Source organism: Daucus carota, chromosome 9 (genome assembly GCF_001625215.2).
Source record: "Daucus carota subsp. sativus chromosome 9, DH1 v3.0, whole genome shotgun sequence".
Taxonomy (NCBI): domain Eukaryota; kingdom Viridiplantae; phylum Streptophyta; class Magnoliopsida; order Apiales; family Apiaceae; genus Daucus; species Daucus carota.
Window position 1 is genome coordinate 30,931,668 of NC_030389.2, and position 19,060 is coordinate 30,950,727.

General features: G+C 32.8%; 3 protein-coding genes across 3 annotated transcripts; 2 read left to right on the plus strand and 1 right to left on the minus strand.

The window, feature by feature from the left end:
• Positions 1 to 4,843: 4,843 nt before the first annotated feature.
• On the minus strand, positions 4,844 to 7,172 carry LOC108202264 (uncharacterized). Its single transcript, XM_017370655.2, has 3 exons — positions 6,255 to 7,172; positions 5,432 to 5,977; positions 4,844 to 5,190 (listed from the first exon to the last, which is right to left on the minus strand). Exons 1-3 carry the CDS (start codon positions 7,065 to 7,067, stop codon positions 5,089 to 5,091), a joined length of 1,461 nt encoding a protein of 486 aa, XP_017226144.1. The 5' UTR covers positions 7,068 to 7,172; the 3' UTR covers positions 4,844 to 5,088.
• A 1,641-nt stretch (positions 7,173 to 8,813) lies between these two features.
• On the plus strand, positions 8,814 to 11,891 carry LOC108200500 (protein KTI12 homolog). Its single transcript, XM_017368674.2, has 2 exons — positions 8,814 to 8,953; positions 10,713 to 11,891. The coding sequence occupies exon 2, from the start codon at positions 10,787 to 10,789 to the stop codon at positions 11,693 to 11,695; it is 909 nt and encodes a 302-aa protein (XP_017224163.1). The 5' UTR covers positions 8,814 to 8,953; positions 10,713 to 10,786; the 3' UTR covers positions 11,696 to 11,891.
• Positions 11,892 to 13,893: 2,002 nt separating this feature from the next.
• On the plus strand, positions 13,894 to 18,557 carry LOC108202643 (probable methyltransferase PMT4). The gene is made up of 9 exons (XM_064084801.1): positions 13,894 to 14,550; positions 14,740 to 14,875; positions 15,032 to 15,272; positions 15,764 to 15,962; positions 16,083 to 16,242; positions 16,376 to 16,680; positions 17,362 to 17,494; positions 17,673 to 17,873; positions 18,150 to 18,557. Exons 1-8 carry the CDS (start codon positions 14,039 to 14,041, stop codon positions 17,820 to 17,822), a joined length of 1,836 nt encoding a protein of 611 aa, XP_063940871.1. The 5' UTR covers positions 13,894 to 14,038; the 3' UTR covers positions 17,823 to 17,873; positions 18,150 to 18,557.
• Positions 18,558 to 19,060: the final 503 nt, after the last annotated feature.

Genomic DNA, 19,060 nt, shown 5'->3' on the forward strand with positions numbered 1-19,060 from the left:
ATGCTTATCCAAAAGAGGTTGTGTCATTGTGTGATTGACAAATTGATTGCCAATGGTTTTCATAAAAAAACAGGTTTTCATATTTTCTTTAAAAAATATATGATTTTACAAGTTTACAGAAAGTTGTCATATAGACTTTACCGTCAAACCCCATCATAACTGTTATTTTCATTAATCTTATTGAGGAAAGTTCTATAGAGATTGCTATTTCATCGGAGACTTCGGAGACCACGTATGTTCTGCAATCAAAACACTGTAAAATACATTATTTTGTAAAATATGTTCTACAAATATCATGTGTTCATTAAAATTGTTGAAGATCATATAATGTAAAATATGTTCTACAAATATCATGTGTTCATTAAAATTGTTGAAGATCATCTATGTTCTGCAAGTTGAACAAAGTAAATTAAACATATTTTATAGAACAAAACATTTTGTAATGTTCCACGTGTAAAACTTATATGATATTCAAGATTTTAAATGAAATAATGATTTCGTAGAACAAGATTTGTAAAACTATACGTTTTGCAATGTTTTTATGAAATATTTTACTTGCAGAACATATGTGGTCTCCAAGTCTCTAGAAAAAATGTGGTCTCCATTGAACTTAACTCTTATTTTATAACTTAAAATATATAATATTAAAAAGACTATAAATCAAATATCTAATTTTTATAATAAAAGTAATTTACATTTTGCCATTCATGAGTTTAAGCGCTTTTTCTATTTTATAAAAGTACTAAGTTATACGGAGTATTAGAGGTTAGATAGGAAAGTTAGTCCATCTCCAATCACAATTTTATAAATAAAACAGCTTTATTTTATATCTTGATTCCATCTCCAACCATTACTTCATTTTATAAATAAAGCAACTTTACTTTATATGCATAGTGTAACTTCATATATAGAGTAAAATATAAGATGACTTTATATATAAAGATAAAATAATGGATGATTGGATATTCATTATTCCATTTATAAAGTTGAAAGTGAAGAAATATGAAGTTTAGGCCCTCTTCCCAATTTTTTTAGAAGAGAAAGCAAATGAATGTAAGTGAAAGTATCATCCCACTTTTGGAGTGAAAGTATGTTATAATTACATACATTTTCACTTGCTTTCGTCCATTTAAAAAATTCGAGAGTACAAATAGGAGTAAGGGCTCATTTGTTTATCGCTTATTAGTGCTGAATAAGTAGTCTGCTGACCGCTCCATACATTCAGCTTATTTGGGAGTGATTTTGAAACTGACAGTATGAATCAGATGTTGCTCATCCAGTCAGCTATAAAATCGTAACTCATCCATTCAGCACCTGTTTGTGGGTATACTTATAGAAGAACATTATCGTATTTAAAACTAACCCACTAAATATTAAAATTTTGTAAAACATGAATTTTCGTTAAAAACTTCAAAATTATATTATTTGTAATATCTAAATATCACATGTTAATTTAATTAAATACTTCAATTCTGACAAAAAATATTGAAATATTTTAATTTAGTTTACGTTTTATTGGCTGAAAACTATTTGAATTCAATATTCTCTTTAAATATGATATTATTAGATTATATAAATATTTTATGTTAGACATATTTATCTATTTAATCGAGTCAAATTATAAATTAATTTCATTCAGATATTTTAAAAATTATTTGTCAAATGATATTATTGATTTTGAATTCAGACAACTTATTAACTCAGATCACTCAGATAACATAATCAATCAGAAATTTTTAGTTTAGATTTGCCAAATGACCCCTAAAAGTTATATAATTTTAGTTACTTTTCGTTTGCTTTCCTCTCTGTTATAACTCGGAGCGGGATTTAAAGTTGTGATCGGAGATGCCCTTCCAGATGCGTGCTTAAAACATTTAATTTGTTGGACTAGTACATGCAGTGGTAATAAAATTATGGAGATATATTTTTCATGTTCTGATTTATAAGTCTTATTTGATTTTTAATAATGAAGTTGACCAAATTTTGATTGAAATTAATATATATCAAATGACTGAAAAAATTATATTACTAGAAATGGGTAAACTTACATCTATTTTATTTTAAAAGAAGTGCTTTCCAGTTTTCTAATATCATATCAATATAATAATTAATTATTAACTATTAAATAAAATTTGGTTATTTTGATTAATAAAATGAATTATAAAGGACTAATTGTTATGAATTTATATCTGCTTTGAACAAGCTAACACTAAAATTCAATTCAAATCAGACTCTCGTGTTGTTCATTCAAGGTGGTTAGTGTTATCACGGGTTGCAAACCCTTTTTGGGGATTAGATTGCACAACCTTCCACGGATTAAAGAGTTCACATGTCAAATATATACTCCTGCATCTCTGATTGCAGTTAAATAATATTTTTGGACGGAAAGAAATATTATTTTATGAAATTTATTACATATTGATATAATAAATATTTTATTATTTTATTGATAAAATAATATTTTATTATCTTGACGAATTCTTATGTTTGTGTATTATAATACATTGTATTTGAAAACAAGAATATATCACATATAATATATTTGATTAAAATTATTTTTATTATAATTAATTATATCTAAAAATTAGATTCATGCATATAAGAAATTCTCTCAGATATCGTATATGCCTCATGTGTTGCACAATGTGATGCGCGCATCCTGCAGACACTCAGGAACCGTGTGGGTAAATTTAAAAAGAATGCCTTAAAATAATGAAGTGAATTGAAAGTGAGATATAAATTAAAATTTATAAGTGATTAAATTATTTGGAAAATAAGTGGAAATTTTAAAATAAAAACTAACATTCTCAGGTGCTTATAAGTGCTTCTGGTTATTTACATAAACGGGTAAAAAAAATAGAAGCCGGCTCTTTACTGAAAAAAGTCTCTTGCCCAAACACGAGTTCAATCATCTAAAATTTAGCTTATCAAAAAAAAATCATCTAAAATTTATTATAATTCTAAAATATAAATTCATGAACATATAATAATATAAAATGATAATGCATGGCGAAATAAATGAAAGTATTGCAGGATTAAACGAAATTATCTATAATTTATGATATAAGAATATTATAAATGTTAAAATAGAGTTAAGTTCTATGGAGTACATAAAAACATTGGAGTATTGGAGTACAAATCAAAATTTTTTAGTTTGATCCTATGTAATATCTTTGATTATCCAAATTTTGATATAATCTATCATTTATAAGTTGTCTTGCACATAATTGTCAATTAATCATTAATATCTTTCAACTTTAACAAGTATTAAGATTATTGTTCTGCTTATTAGTTATATTGCAGAACATAGAGTCCTATGATTTATAAAAGTAATTATTCTACCATTTGATCACGATGTTTATGTTGCAGAACATAATATGCAGGTTGTCAAATATTTAAAAATATTATTGGACAAAAAAAATTGAAATTTAGATGACTAGATTACATTTTATCGAACTTTGTACTCCAATACTCCAATTTTTTTTGTACTCCATAGAACTTAACTCTGTTAAAATAACTATTACACGAGTAAATATTCAACAAATATACAACATATCTGGACAATATATTTTCTAGATAAATGGAAAGAATAATCTAAATATATACTTATAAACTAGTGCAATTTAATATATTATATGTGAAACTAGCAGTAGTTAACAATAAATTAGAATTTTAAACATTCCAATAAATTGATACATCCTTGTGGATCCCTGAAGAATCCGAGTCAAATATTTTTGTTCTTATAATTATAATAAAGAAAAAAATTATTTTTCGTAAATAATCTACTGTTTTATTCTGACAAACATTAATTTCGGTTGGTTATATTTGTCGAACTCTTATAAACTCGTCAAAATATTACTCTCGCCGTCCTCAGTGTTTACATTAAAGTAGGCTCACCACGCATATTAATGCAATTATAAAATATAGTTTGACAAATTATTTCGAACTATTTTTTTTTGTGAATAAAAGTTCAATATTTATATTTTTACATAAATAAGAAAATTTCAAAAAATATATTATGAAATTATGTTTTATTATACGTCTTAAATGCGTATTAAGTAATGCCAAAAAATGTAAAAAAAAAAAATGAGAGGGACATAGAGAGTATATTTATCGATTATCATATCGAAACATATTTTAAAATTTGAAAATAATAAATAATAATATATTATCATAAACACATAGCGAAACGATATATCTGGCCCTGTCACAACACAACTTTACGAATTTAAATTTTTATAGAATCAATATTCAAAATATGCTCTGCTTGTTGGTTCCCTGATAAACAGATTTTGAATCTTTGATAACAGAATTTCGAAAGAGTCAAAAACCAAACAGAAGATATACACGATTCGAAAAAATCAAAATATAAGCAGAATATATCAGAAGTTTTTGTTTAATAGAGTAAATGGTAATTTGGTGGTTGAACTTTTTCTTGAAGCCAAGAACTTTCTTCAACCAGTGAACAGAGTCCTTGGCACCTCTCGAGCTCGTCATTATTATCAAACTAGTAGATATATACCGATCCAGAAAACAATATGTTATCTAGTAATGATAAAATTTATAATGACTTCTCAATAGAGGTTAGTAATTTTGCGGAATAAATATTGCGGGGTTTGGATTCTTTTCTCGTGTAGTTCCAAGACACCAAAATCCCTCGACGCTAAACCAGCGGCGGATCTAGGAACGAAATCTTAAAAACATTAAACAAATTTTCGCATAAAATTTAAGAAAGCACGTGTTTCCATGCCTCTTACTAGATTCGTGCTTTCACACCGCGCTGAACCCATTTCTCAATTCAAGTCCAAAGAGGTGAATGAGTTTCGTTATATGTAAAAAAGCATTTGGCTCGTTAAATTTCATCCGATGTTTCAAGATCATAAATCTTAAGTGTACAAGTTCTTGAACACTATCAAAAACCATATTCAAATAAAAAATGCCAGGAAAAAACATGGTCGATATCGCCTGCAACATGAAGAAAATATACACTTGTTATCTGTCTCAATGTATACAACATATACCCAAATTTTTCCCCAAATCGTTCATGTCGATCGTACATTTACATCATACAATTAAACAACTCCAAAGTCACGGTGGTGTCACAGATTCCCATCGCTGGCAATCCCTCACCCTGACCTGTAAATCTTCTTCTCCCCCCTCTATAATCTCGCAACACTGACGACGTGGTGCCTGCAAATATTTGTCACTGTATTATTAGCCCAAACGTGTTCATCACTATCTCATTATAAATCCTAAAACACGTCCATGCATTACAATTTAACAATACTAAAAATAATGAGCAAAATCGGATAACTCAAGTGGTGGGTTTATCCTGGATTCGACTCTGGCTCATCGGAGAAGTATTAGAACAGATACTCATTTGTAAGTCGTATAAGCCTAAATTGTCAAAAGAATAAAAATTAATACTCACCTTATTCCAGATTGCAGGTTCTAATCTGTCAGCAGAGACATTAACATTTTGGATATTCATCGCACCCGTGTATTCTGTCCGCTCACATAATTTGCCTTGTTTAGGAGCCTGGACATACCGCGTTACGGTTTGCCCTGTTTCATTGCTAGCCTCAACCCGATCCATGAAATAAATTACGGGCACTTGGCAGGGGTCAGAGCTCATGATCCGAGTGTTAAACGTGAAGGGCTCATGACTCCAGCTCCTCCATGATACAAAGGTCCGGAATGCTGTTTCCATTACTTTAGACGTTACGAGTTTTGGGTACAATTGCACGGTGTAGCCCCAGGCAATTGAAACAGACCAATTTTTCTGCAAGTCGTAGCAGAAACTAGGCTGCAGGATTCTAGCAGGATCGGCATTGTATGGTTGAACGAGTTTCTTCACCGATCCCACTCGCGTTAATCCAGGAAATATTGGCTGCAAGTAGTCGAGATGGTGTAGTGACACCAGTGGCGCTACTGGATGCGCTGCCAGAAGCCCATATGCATCACCTCTTAAATCAACCTGTAACATTTTATATACTTTTAGATATTTTTTCTTTTCGGTTTCAGATGCCTGATACATCAATTGCCAGGGACCAGGACTCATACAATATAAATAAGTATTTCATCAATGAAAATGCTTCATGCACAAAATTATGTATAATATCTGTCACAAAATAACATGAAATGACCCGCAACACCAATTAAAACGTCCCATATATCTCAATTGTCACGTCATTTCTGATCATAAAAAAAAAACTCTAGAACACGACATAAAGTAAAAAGAGATACGAAGGAACCTGATGGAAGCCGAGTTCTTTGGTAAGAGGCACTCCAATTTCACTAATACAGCCCTGAATTTTCTGATCAGATCCATAGAACGAAGCATACCGATCAATACATCCGTCTAAAACCCTAACAAGCTCCGAGGCCAAAGGATAACTTATCGCGAAACCAGCCCCGCCATAGGCCATATCATACGAATGTATCAAATCCTGTTCCACACTCTCCGAGTTGCCACCAATGTAATACATCTGATTATGATCGTATTTCCTCAACACTGTCAGCAAATTTTCGACGAAAAACACGGTATCATCATCACCTAGAACAAACCACCTCACACCATCTAACCTCAAATCATAACTCTCTTTCACAATCCTCGCTATCCGTATAGCTGATCGTGACCCGTACCAGCTCGTATATTTAAATCTCGCGGTGTCCTCTGATATCCTGTAGGGCGGCGAGGTCTCGGGCCACTTGATAGTACTATCTGGAGCATCATCCAACCATACAAAACCCCGTGTTACGTTACTTTTCCACCACACTTCAGAGTAATGCCTCCTTGTGTTCCACGTTTTCGCGGAGCCTCCAATGCCAAACAATACATGGGAAATGTCTGTCTCATTGGAAACGGGGCCTTGTGTAAATTTCGTTACCGTTGCAATAAAATTTTGTTCTTGGCAATCAGGGCAGAGATGCCACTGAGAATGATTCCAGAACGCGGAGTAAGATACAAGGGAAACCGAAACAATGATGCACAGGGCTACGAAACTTTTCATGAAGAATGAGAAAATGTCGCTGATTTTTATTAGATCTCCATTCATGTGCTTCATGTTGGTTTCTAGGGGTGAGATAGAGACGGCAGAATAAGAGAAACAGCTGAGAAGAAGAGTAAGTTTTGATAGGAATAGGAGTCTTGATTATACATAACATTAAAACTGACGCTGCTATAAATATGCACACCTAGAACTGATTCAATAACAAACATATCTCTCTAGGTTTCTTTTTCATAACGATATGCACGTTTGGCTGGGAGTTATAAAATACTAACTAGCGACTTAAGACTTAGTTTTAGTTTTAAAATTTTAAAATATTATAAAATCTATCGATTCATTTATTATTAGAATACCTTGTTTTGTATAATTTATCTAATATTGAAAATTAATATTTCACTGAAAATTTTGAATTATATATATTTTGTAAGCAAAACATAATTTATATGATAATATGTCTTGTAAAGTTATGTTTGCATAGCTTTTATGGACTTTTTCTGAAGTAATATATATAATTTGAAAATTTTAAATGAAATTGTGATATTTGTATAATTTATAAAATAATATATTTAATAACATTTTTCTTCTTAAATGTGTGTATATATATGATATTTGAGTTTTTTAATAAAGCAGTGATTACATAAAATCTAATTATATGTATTTATTAAAGTAAAATACATAAATATTAAATTAAAATATATTTTAGGGCCTCGATAAATTATGAAAGCCGAAATATAAACAGGAGTAAAAAAGTGATACATTTATAAGCACTAAATGGGAAATCTAAATGAAGCTCGGCGAGGGAATTTGGTCATAAGTGGCCTTTCTGGTGATTAGAACCAAACCAGACGCTGTTTAAAACTGGCCGGAGAAGTATAAAATGTACGCACCATGTAGAGTGGCTAGTCTAATGATGATAAAATGTAGTCAGACCATGTTTCCATTTTTTAGACAGAGAAGCTGTTTCCGTGATACCCCGACTTAATGCGCAATAAATAAAATAATGTGTGGTACAATATAAATATAATATCTTAGCTCATGGTCCTTTTCATAGGGGACTTACCTTCACTCATGATTTTGTTACATGGGATTTACATATGTCGCAAAATCCTCCACCAATTGAATAATTTGAACGCTTTTCGGAAGATGATAACTTGAAAATAGATCCCACATCGAATATGATGTTAAATGAAATCAACACTCATGTGTCAGTCATAATATGTGAGAAGAAGTTTATGATTTCAGAGTAGAGGGTTTGAGTAGAGTGGTGAAATATCAATCAAGTAATTACGTGAAGAAGAGAGAATCCCCTCAGAAATCGAATGAATTGATTAGAATAAAATACTTCTTTTTTAAAAAAAATTGAAATTTTATATTTATGATGATATAAAATTGGATTCGTATTGGATGTTGATAATGATTGTGTTGTACTAAATGTATACTTAATTCAAAAAAATATTATTTTTAAAAATTTTTTAGAAGTAAATTTTTCTACCAAATAATAAAGAAATGGATATATTTTTCAGAAAAAATCCTTAAATATAGTGATTTTTATTTTGTCATAACACTTCTCTATGAATTGTATTGGAAAATAATATCATAAAATTCCATTTTATTTCCTACATAAAATTCCATTTTATTTCCGACATAAAATTTTTCATCAGAACGCAGGACATGTGGAAATATCCCACCAAATGCAATAATCCAACATTATAAGACAAAGAATTGATATTCATCTAATGTGATATGAAAATATTCGAATAATTTTATTAACTCATAAATTTACTTTTCACTAGTAAAACGCAGATACTTTTATATTTTGACAGGAGGTTTTAGCCCTGACCTAAACAAAAGACGCTTCTTCATTCAAAACTTAAACGTTAGAGCAGCCGATTCACAAATTTATTCTGCAGGTTACAACCTTCGATTTGTTCTGCTTTCCCAAGGTACTTGTGTTCTTTAGCTTTCGATTTTAATGTTCTTTCTAATTTACATGTTAATCTCACACTCTTTGGCATATATTCATACACATATGCACACACTGTTACTTAGCTCTTTAGGGATTTAATTGATGGATTAGAATTGGGTGGTCTATTATGTAAAGATTCAGTTTTTATTACATGGATTTTCTTCAATTTGGTTTTTGTTGTTGTTGAAGTGATGTTGGAAATCTCGATCATCATTGTTTAAGGGGTGTTCTTGATTTTGGTATTTTTGACAATTATGCGAATTGGTAGTGTAGTATTGTAGTTAAGTATAAATTAGAATTGGGTGGTCTTTTTTTTTTTTTTGCAAAGATTCAGTTTTTATTACATGGGTTTGCTTCAATTTGTTTTTTTGGTGTTGTAGTGATGTTCGAAATCTTGATTATCATTGTTTAAGGGGTGTTCTTGATTTTGGTATTTTTGACAATTATGCGAATTGGTAGTGTAGTATTGTAGTTAAGTATAAATTAGAATTGGGTGGTCTTTTTTTTTTTTTTTTTGCAAATATTCAGTTTTTATTACATGGATTTTCTTCAATTTGGTTTTTGTTGTTGTTGAAGTGATGTTGGAAATCTCGATCATCATTGTTTAAGGGGTGTTCTTGATTTTGGTATTTTTGACAATTATGCGAATTGGTAGTGTAGTATTGTAGTTAAGTATAATTTAGAATTGGGTGGTCTTTTTTTTTTTTTTTTGCAAAGATTCAGTTTTTATTACATGGGTTTGCTTCAATTTGTTTTTTTGGTGTTGTAGTGATGTTCGAAATCTTGATTATCATTGTTTAAGGGGTGTTCTTGATTTTGGTATTTTTGACAATTATGCGAATTGGTAGTGAAGTATTGTAGTTAAGTATAAATTAGAATTGGGGGGGTGGGGGGGGGAGTCTGTTCTGTAAAGAATCAGTTTTAATTACATGGATTTGCTTCAATTTGTTTATTTTGGTGTTGTAGTGATGTTGGAAATCTTGATTATTATAAGGGGTGTTCTTGAGGGGGGGGGGGGGGGGGGGGGAGTCTGTTCTGTAAAGAATCAGTTTTAATTACATGGATTTGCTTCAATTTGTTTATTTTGGTGTTGTAGTGATGTTGGAAATCTTGATTATTATAAGGGGTGTTCTTGATTATTTATTTTTCGACAATTATGCGAACTGTAAGTGGAGTGTTATGGTTAATTATATATTGCTATTGGGTGGTCTTTTTTGTAAAGTTTCGATTTAATTTAAATGGGTTTGATTTAATTTAAATGGGTTTGCTTTAATTTGTTTTTTGGTTTGTGGTGATGTTGGAAATCTTGATTGTCATCATCAAAATGATATTCTTGATTATGTTATTTTTTGATGATTATGCGAATTGGGAGTGAAGTGTTATATTTTGGTTGGAAGTTATTAGACCTGTGTGATCTTGTAGTAATGTTTGTTTGTGGCCTTAGGATAATTTTAGTGTTGAAGAGTATTGAGCTGGTGGAATTCTTGGAAAGATTCTTACTTTGGTGAATTATTACTTTTTCGATGTGGGTTTAGTTTTTTTTGGGTGTCAGTATGATTACTGCTTTAGTCATGTTTTGTTAAGTAAGTACACTTTGTAGTTGATTTGCTGTCTGACAAAATTATATAGTTGTGGGGGTCATGTTAGTTAAAGTCTTGAAATTAAAAAGACTCGGATATGCGTTCTGTAATTTTTTTTCGAAATTTATGGTAATTTAATTTCTTATGGAATGACAGGAACTTGGTTCAGGTGATATTTGATATTTTAGCAGCAAGGGATTAGAATATTTGCCTCGCAGGTTTTGCTTTGAATGGCATTGGTCGTAATCTGTGGGCAACCATGTAGTGGTAAGTCAACAGCTGCCCTCTTGCTTGCGGAATCTCTCAAGGAATCAGATTTGAATCCACCGGTTAAGATCATTGATGAAACTTCTTTGCATCTTGATCGTAACCAAAGCTACGCTAACATGATTGTTGAGAAGAACGTTAGGGGAGTGCTTAGGTCAGAAGTTGATAGATCTTTGAATAAGGATAGTATTATTATAGTGGATTCTTTGAACAACATTAAGGGTTATCGGTATGAGCTGTGGTGTTTGGCTCGTGCTGCAGGAACTAGATATTGTGTTGTTTATTGTGATGTTGAAGAAGATTACTGTAGAAAATGGAATGAAGAGCGCAGGGAGAGAGAGGAAGTTGGTTATAATGATAAGATATTCGATGATTTAGTGAGAAGATTCGAGAAGCCGGATAGTAGAAACCGATGGGATTCACCTTTGTTCGAGTTATGGCCATCGAGAGACGGAATAGAAAAAACTTCTACCGCTATTGTAGATGCTGTATTGTACTTGACCAAAAGAGTAGATTCTAAGACGAGGGATGTAAAGGTTTTGCAGCCGACCATAGCAACACAGGGTGCACGTTTTTCAGAGGCCAACTCCCTATACGAAATGGACAAAGCTACCCAGGAAGTCGCAAATGCCATAGTGGAAGCTCAGTCTTTGGCAATGGGAGGAAATGTGAATGGACTATCTCTTGGTCCAGACATACCAACCATCAGTCTCTCAAGAACAGTTGCCTTACCCGAACTACGCAGAATTAGACGGACTTTCATAAAGCTGACAGGGCAATCGAGCTTGAGCGGGGCACCTCCGCCCTCAGATGCCAACAGCACAAAAAGGATGTTTGTGGATTACTTAAACAGAGAATTGGGAAGTGGTTGATTCCAAGGTACAGCAACAAACCTTTTTATGTGGCCTAATAGTGAATTCAATTTACTCCAACTACCTTTATTTATCTTCATCAAGACTTGTACTCTAATAATGGTTGTGTGTACTTGTATCGAAACTGTCATTGTACTTGAATCAGAATGCTAAATTCTCATCACAACTCTTCAATACAAAGAAAATATTGAAACCAGCGCGATAAATGTTCCTCTATTACTATAGATAGATTCCGAGAAAATGCAGTTTTATTTTGAGCCTTGCCGACTAAATGCACTTTTAGCTAAAGTGGACAGTGGCCACAAGCAGTGAGCTGGTGAACATAATGCCAGCTTGGTGAAGCATGTCAAGATTACATTTTTTATTGTTTGTTTGCAGCTAAATTTCGTTGGCATTTCATTACTTGTACACCATTCAACCCTTATATTGTTGTTATGCGGAACCAGCATTCTCCTAATGTTACTTCACAATCAACCTTGATTTGCGGAAGATATTGCATCTCTGTTCTATAGACTTAAAATACTCCATCCGCCCCTCTTCCCAAAATAGGTCTTAACTTTTGTACTAGTATTTTAAGATGAAAAAAAAAAATACCTTTATCTTGTTTCCATGGATTGCTGATTAATACTGAAAAAATATTTTATAAATTTATCGATAAAAAGTTTTGATTTGTTGAAAAATTTCTGATAAACCTTCAATCCAATCCGTAGATCAACCTATTAGTTTCGGGATGTTTCTACATATTATTTTTATGATTTGTTGCATATCTGTTGCATGAGAAAATGAAATTTGAATATATTTTAGTTTTATTCTGAACAGAAATTAATGAACAAAAGAATAAAATGGTTAAAATTGTACCAACACTTTTTATGTTCATTCAAGGTTTAAAATTCTGAATATTTTTGGCACTAATATGTGTGCATATATTTTTTTAAAGCATACACATTCAAGTGAACTTTTTTTTTGTCAGGATATTCATAGGAATTTTAGCACAACTGTTTAACTAATTAGTATTCATACTATTCTCACCGTTTTAAAAATATTTGATACGAAAATTTGTTGTGAAATATTTATTATTTATTTTTACAATATAATATCTACTCTATTTCAAAATAATAATTTATTTTGTGATTTTCTTTATAGTTAAATTAGTCAAGTTTTAATCAAAAAAACTACATACTGTTCTTCTATGATTTAAAAAACCCGAAAATTTGATTTTAAAAAATGTTATAACACCTTTTTTGGAGATAATTATTATAATATATTTTAATCATGTGATATAAGTATATGTTTCAAAACCCCCCTGAAAAATATATCATATCAAATTTGTTAAATTTAACCAGGAGAAGTCAAAATTGACTATAAATTTGAGACCACATACAGTGCCAGAGAAAAGGATAGGCAGGTGTCCAAAACTCTGAAACGTGGAAGGACAAGCACGGGATTTGCATCAGTAAATTAAATTTACTACAAAACAAAAACACAATTATTCCCCCATTAATTTACACATAACTTTATATATTCTTTTCTTTAAAATTAAAAAATAAAAAAAATAAAAAACAACATGTATGCTTAATTGTAAGTACAGTATATATGTCTGGATCTAACCTCCTCACCAATCACAACTGCTAGCTCAACTTCAGTAGTTCAGTTATACATACATACATTTTGTGTCTACACAACTACATAAGTACACAACCTGGTATGTTACTGTACAACCTTAATCACACTCATTTTAGTACTGTTGTTCACACTTTGTGGTATTGAGACTTTAATGAGAATTATTGGTGGATCTGATCTGAGGGTGTGATCTGTGTTGGTTTGTCTTTAAAGTGTGTGAATTATGTGTGTGTTTGAGTATGTGTAATGTATTGGTGGGTTTCTTGGTGTTTTCTTGATCATTGTTTGGTGCAGATTTATAGAAGGTCTAGTCACTGTGGTGGTGTTATTTGAACTGTGATTATGTTGGTTGTTTATGTGGTTGTGTGTGTGATTTGATGAGAAGGTTGTGTGGTTTTTTTGGGTTTTTGGTTGGTTTCTTGATGTTTTGTTGATCATTGTTTGCTGCAGATTTGTAGAAGGTCTAGTCACTGTGTTTGTGTTATTTGAATTGTGGTAGCAGTACAGTGTGTTGAGGATTTGGAAGGGTTATCTGGGTTGTTTATATGGTTGTGTGTGTGATTTGATGAAAAGGGTATGTGCAGTTTTCGAGTTTTGAGGAGAATTGGTGCTAATGTGGTGCCTTGTAGGGTGTAGATTTTGACAAAAGTTGTGATTTTGATGAATATTGGAGATTTGAGGTGGAACATTAGGGTATAGTGGTAGGGGTTGTTGAATCTTGATATGGGGAGATCTTGGTTTAGCAAGATGTCGCTGATTTTCGGGCCAAGACAGCCACGGAGCTTGTTGCTACTTTGTGCTGTTTGTGTACTTGTGTTGATTGGATTGCTGGGACCGTCTTCTTCTAGTGATTCTGAACCGGGGATTACTAATGCTAGATTAGATGTTTACTCTAATTATAGAAGGTTGAAGGAACAAACAGCTAATGATTATTTGGAATTGAGGACTTTGTCGTCGGGAGCTAAGCAATTGAAGGAGTTTAGTCTTTGTGGTAAAGAAAGAGAGGATTTTGTACCGTGTTATAATGTGACGGGAAATTTGTTACTAGGATTTAAAGACGGGGAGGAGTTTGATCGACATTGTGAAGCATCTGGAGAAAGGCAACACTGTTTAGTTCGACCTCCTAACAATTATAAGACACCCCTGAGCTGGCCAGCTGGTAGAGACATTATATGGAATGCGAATGTGAAGATAACTAAAGATCAGTTTTTGTCTTCTGGAAGCATGACGAAAAGGTAAAGAAAGTTAACCATCAGATTTTGAAATCTATTGTTATTAGCTGGACAAATATTTTGAGCTTGTCAGAGTGAAACTCTGTACTATTTAAGCTGTGTCATGCACCTCATTCTGGTCTGCTGATATTCTATGTCGGTCATCCTCTGATGTAATAACTCTTGTACATGCTCCCTTATCTTTAATTTTAGGTTAATGCTATTAGAGGAAAACCAGATTGCTTTCCATTCAGATGATGGTTTGATTGTTGATGGTGTCAAAGATTACTCCCACCAAATTGCAGAGATGATAGGATTGACAAGTGATTTGGAATTCCGTCATGCTGGTGTAAGTACTCTCTCTGGTCCTCACCATTCTTTTTTGCTCCTATGTTGTTTCTGCCTTCATAGGTCCAACATCTGGAAGGCTGACTTTTCGTTATCAAAATAATACTTGTTTTCTTTTCGTTTTATTAATATTGCTTCACTGTGATGCTACTTAAAGGTGCACACAGTTTTAGATATTGGCTGTGGGTTTGGAAGCTTTGGCGCCCACTTGCTTTCCTTAAATGTAATGGCAGTCTGTATGGCAGCATACGAGTTAACTGGTAGCCAAGTCCAGTTATCCCTTGAAAGAGGTCTTCCTGCAATTATTGGCAACTTTATTTCAAGACAGCTTCCATTTCCATCACTGTCATACGACATGGTTCACTGCGCTCAATGTGGTATATCTTGGGATAGCAAAGGTATGTTAGTAATTATTGGTGTGAAAATTTCACCCACCTCAGATAACGCATGTGCTTGAGTTACTTTTTTCCTTTAGATTGAAAGCCCTATGCTTAGCTTAATCTTGATTGGCGTTCTAGTTTTCATTCTATACATGCATGGTACTTTTATAACTTATGTCACCCCGGATTTTTATGTCACTTGAAGCATCCATGCCTGACACTCGACACTGGCAGATGGGTGGGAACAAAGAGACACTTCGTTTTGGGTCAAAACATGCAAAAAAAATAAAATAAATAGTAACCAAGATTAACACTTGGAAATGTATTAATGTTGGACTCTTCCAGCTCAGTCCTGTAACATAGTTTATATCTGCTTAACATCCTAATGGTGGCATGTACATGCACAGTTCTTGGGTTTCTAAAGTTATGTGCAGTATCAGGTTGTATTAACAATAGACACCGTCTTCTTCTAGTGTGTCGTTATTAAATCTTTTTCATTTCAAATTCAGATGGCATGTTTCTTATCGAAGTGGACCGGCTACTAAAGCCTGGAGGCTACTTTGTTTTAAACTCGCCAGCAGGCAGGGCGAAAACAAGTTCTGTTACGCGAATCACATTGTTGACTGAGAAAATTTGTTGGAGCCTTTTAGCTCAAGAAGAAGATACTTTTGTCTGGCAAAAAACAGCAGATTCTCAATGTTATACAAGGTGAGGCTAGTAATGATGAATGCCTTCTCACAATTATACTATTTTCATGTAGTTTGCTTCTATCTCCTTTCCTTCAGATAAAATAAAACCAATCTAACAAGCTTTGGTGCCTTTATGTAGCAAATTGGATACTGTACCCCCTTGTCAGGACACACATGATGTTCCATCATTTTATCCGCCACTCGCACCTTGTATAAGTGGTACTGCTAGTAATCGTTGGATTCCGATTCAGAACAGGTCATCTAGCTACCCATTAAAGCCTGCCAAGCTAGAAATTTATGGAAAGTGTTTTTGATATTTGTCAGTTTATAATGTCAAGTGTTCAGTGTTAAATCATTAATGCTATTAATGTTGCCAAACCTTTTCGATTATAATCTCTCTCCTGACAAGTACTATTTTCTTCTGTTGTTTCAGAAGTTCATCCTGAAGAATTTGATGAAGACTTAGAGTACTGGAGATCAGCACTGAAAAATTATTGGTCATTGTTAACCCCATTAATATTCTCAGATCATCCAAAGAGGCCAGGTGAAGAAGATCCACTACCTCCGTATAATATGATTAGGAATGTACTAGACATGAATGCTCATTATGGGGGTTTGAATGCTGCATTTCTGGAAGCTCGAATATCAGTATGGGTGATGAATGTTGTTCCCATTAGAACGCAAAATACACTTCCCTTAATACTCAATCAAGGTTTTGCTGGTGTTTATCATGACTGGTAAACATTACTTCTTTGCCCTATAGTGTCACAGTGCTGGTGAAAAATTGTGTTTCTTTCCTCTTATCCAAACTACTATGTTTTGTCTTGCCCTGCCAAAATCGTTATATGTGCAATCAATCTTATCTTCACATATTTTATGAGCTTTCTATAGAATATCTATTATCAAATTAAATATTTATATCGTGTGGCATCTCAGCCTTCAATGTGATTATCACATATTTTCTTTTTGATGGAAGATTATGTAGAAAGAACATTTTCTCTTTATGATACCTGTTTGTTTTTTGTGGAAAATAACTGAAAATGCAATGGTCTAAGTGTTGCTACAGCCTACAAGCAGGGGGCGTAGCTACATATTACACACTAAGGAGTACGGGTAATTGACAGTTGACCCTGCTCAACGTGTAATGATTTATATCATTGTATTGGATATACTAAATCAAAAATTTATATTTTAATTTAAACTTTGATGTCACTTCATTATAGTTTCCATCATTATTTCTAGGATGCCCCTGCCTCCAAACCCTTTTACTTGATGATATAAATGTTGCCATGTCTGTTAAATTAAGCCAAGCATTTATGTGCACACCAAGCACCAATGTATCATAACTTCGGAGTTATCTTGGAATAGTGTGTAAGATCTTTTATTCCATTTGTTTTCATAAGTTTAATACTTCTCAGGTGCCAATCATTTCCTACCTATCCACGGACCTATGACATGCTTCACGCGAATGGACTCCTCTCACACATTGATTCAGTAGGATGCAGTTTAACGGACCTACTTCTAGAAATGGATCGAATTTTGCGCCCTGAAGTAATCCCATAGCTGTTATTCTTTCTGTTTGTCTATTCTTATATAAAATACTATGCATAATGACTTACCTGTGATTTTGTTTTTTGAAAGTATGCATTAGTAATTAGTTCACATAGTTCCTCTTGAAGCAAAATGTTATAAGTGCACAAAATTTGATTAGTGTGCTATCATTTGACAGGGCTGGGTAGTTCTTTCAGATACGTTGGGGCCTATAGAGAAAGCCCGCATGCTCGCTACACAAATTCGGTGGGAAGCAAGGGTGATTGATCTCCAGAACGGCAGTGACCAACGTTTACTTGTTTGCCAAAAGCCATTTTTGAGAAAATGATTGGAAGGGCTTGGCTTGGCCCTCCTTGATTTTCATTTCATAATTATTCAGGTAAGCCTGAATGAAATTGGAGATAGTGCCTCGCAGAATGTAGTTAATAATTGTGGAATAAGTTATTTGATTTTTGGTGCCTGGGTGGGATAAGTTAAATTAATTGCTCCACCTTCATATCTATTCTTTACTGCTCTCTAACTAAATTTCCTACCACGTTCAGGTTTTTACAAAAATTAAAAAAAATTCAATAAACCATTGGAAACTTCTCTGCCGCGGTGTTTAAAGGTTATCTATATTTCTGATATCTGCCTCCCTTTTTTTTAATGAATGTAGCAACATTTGTGAATCTGCTGGTACAGTATCTGGATTGGTTATGGATTTATGGCTGCTGTAAACTATGAAAGACTCGAACTTCATTGAATAATAGCAATTCTGCAAAATCGAATCCTCGGTACTGGTTGAAGTGGCTATAATGATGATACCATGATGTATAGTGTTACATAAAAGGATTCAAGTAGGCATGACAAGTTCCCCGAGTTTTTACTACGCTGCAATTTAGGGGAATCAAAGTTTTTATTTATAATGATTTTGAGAGAGACTGTATTGGAAGCCAATTTTGCTTCAGATGTAGCTGCAGTTCATTTTATTTTAATTTTTCCTGTCACAGTTTGTAGCAGTCAGCTAATCCAGTTATTCTGATTAATTTTTCAATTGATTTTCTAATGAGAAATTTGTTCCTGAGAGTGGCCTCACCTAATATTATAGTAATTATGTACGTCAATATTAATGACAATTTTGTTCTCGAGTAATTATCTAAGAGTACCCTCTACAGCGTCGAGCAAGTACTTTCTCTTTAAACCTAAAGGCACTTTCGGGAGCATCAAGCACATAATTTTTCTTTAAAATGTTTGAGAGGGCACCCTTAGCAGCGTTCAACAAGTAATTTCTCTATAAACCTAGAACATTAATAGAACATCGAGCACGTGATTTCTCTTTAAAATTTTGAGCCTTGTGTCCATGCGATTTATATAACTTAAAAAATTTCTCAAGGTAACAACAATGTAAAAATTGAACTAAATTTGGATTATTGATGTCTTTAAAATTCTGAATCTAAATAACATACATGAACTAAATTTGGATTAGTGATGAGTGATAGTGCCAATGTTTTGTGTAACGAGTATATATTATACGTTAATGTGAGTTCTTATATGTGGATTATTGATAAGTGATAGTGTCAAGATTTT

Bases quoted from the DNA above. Each gene is read 5' to 3' on its own strand.
- LOC108202264 (XM_017370655.2), bottom strand. From the start codon at position 7,067: ATGAAGCACATGAATGGAGATCTAATAAAAATCAGCGACATTTTCTCA. The intron at 5,978-6,254 runs GTTCCTTCGTAT...AAAATGTTACAG, and splicing joins AAGAACTCGGCTTCCATCAG to GTTGATTTAAGAGGTGATGC. The intron at 5,191-5,431 runs GTGAGTATTAAT...AAATATTTGCAG, and splicing joins AACCTGCAATCTGGAATAAG to GCACCACGTCGTCAGTGTTG.
- LOC108200500 (XM_017368674.2), top strand. From the start codon at position 10,787: ATGGCATTGGTCGTAATCTGTGGGCAACCATGTAGTGGTAAGTCAACA.
- LOC108202643 (XM_064084801.1), top strand. From the start codon at position 14,039: ATGGGGAGATCTTGGTTTAGCAAGATGTCGCTGATTTTCGGGCCAAGA. The intron at 15,963-16,082 runs GTGAGGCTAGTA...GCCTTTATGTAG, and splicing joins GATTCTCAATGTTATACAAG to CAAATTGGATACTGTACCCC. The intron at 16,681-17,361 runs GTAAACATTACT...AATACTTCTCAG, and splicing joins GCTGGTGTTTATCATGACTG to GTGCCAATCATTTCCTACCT.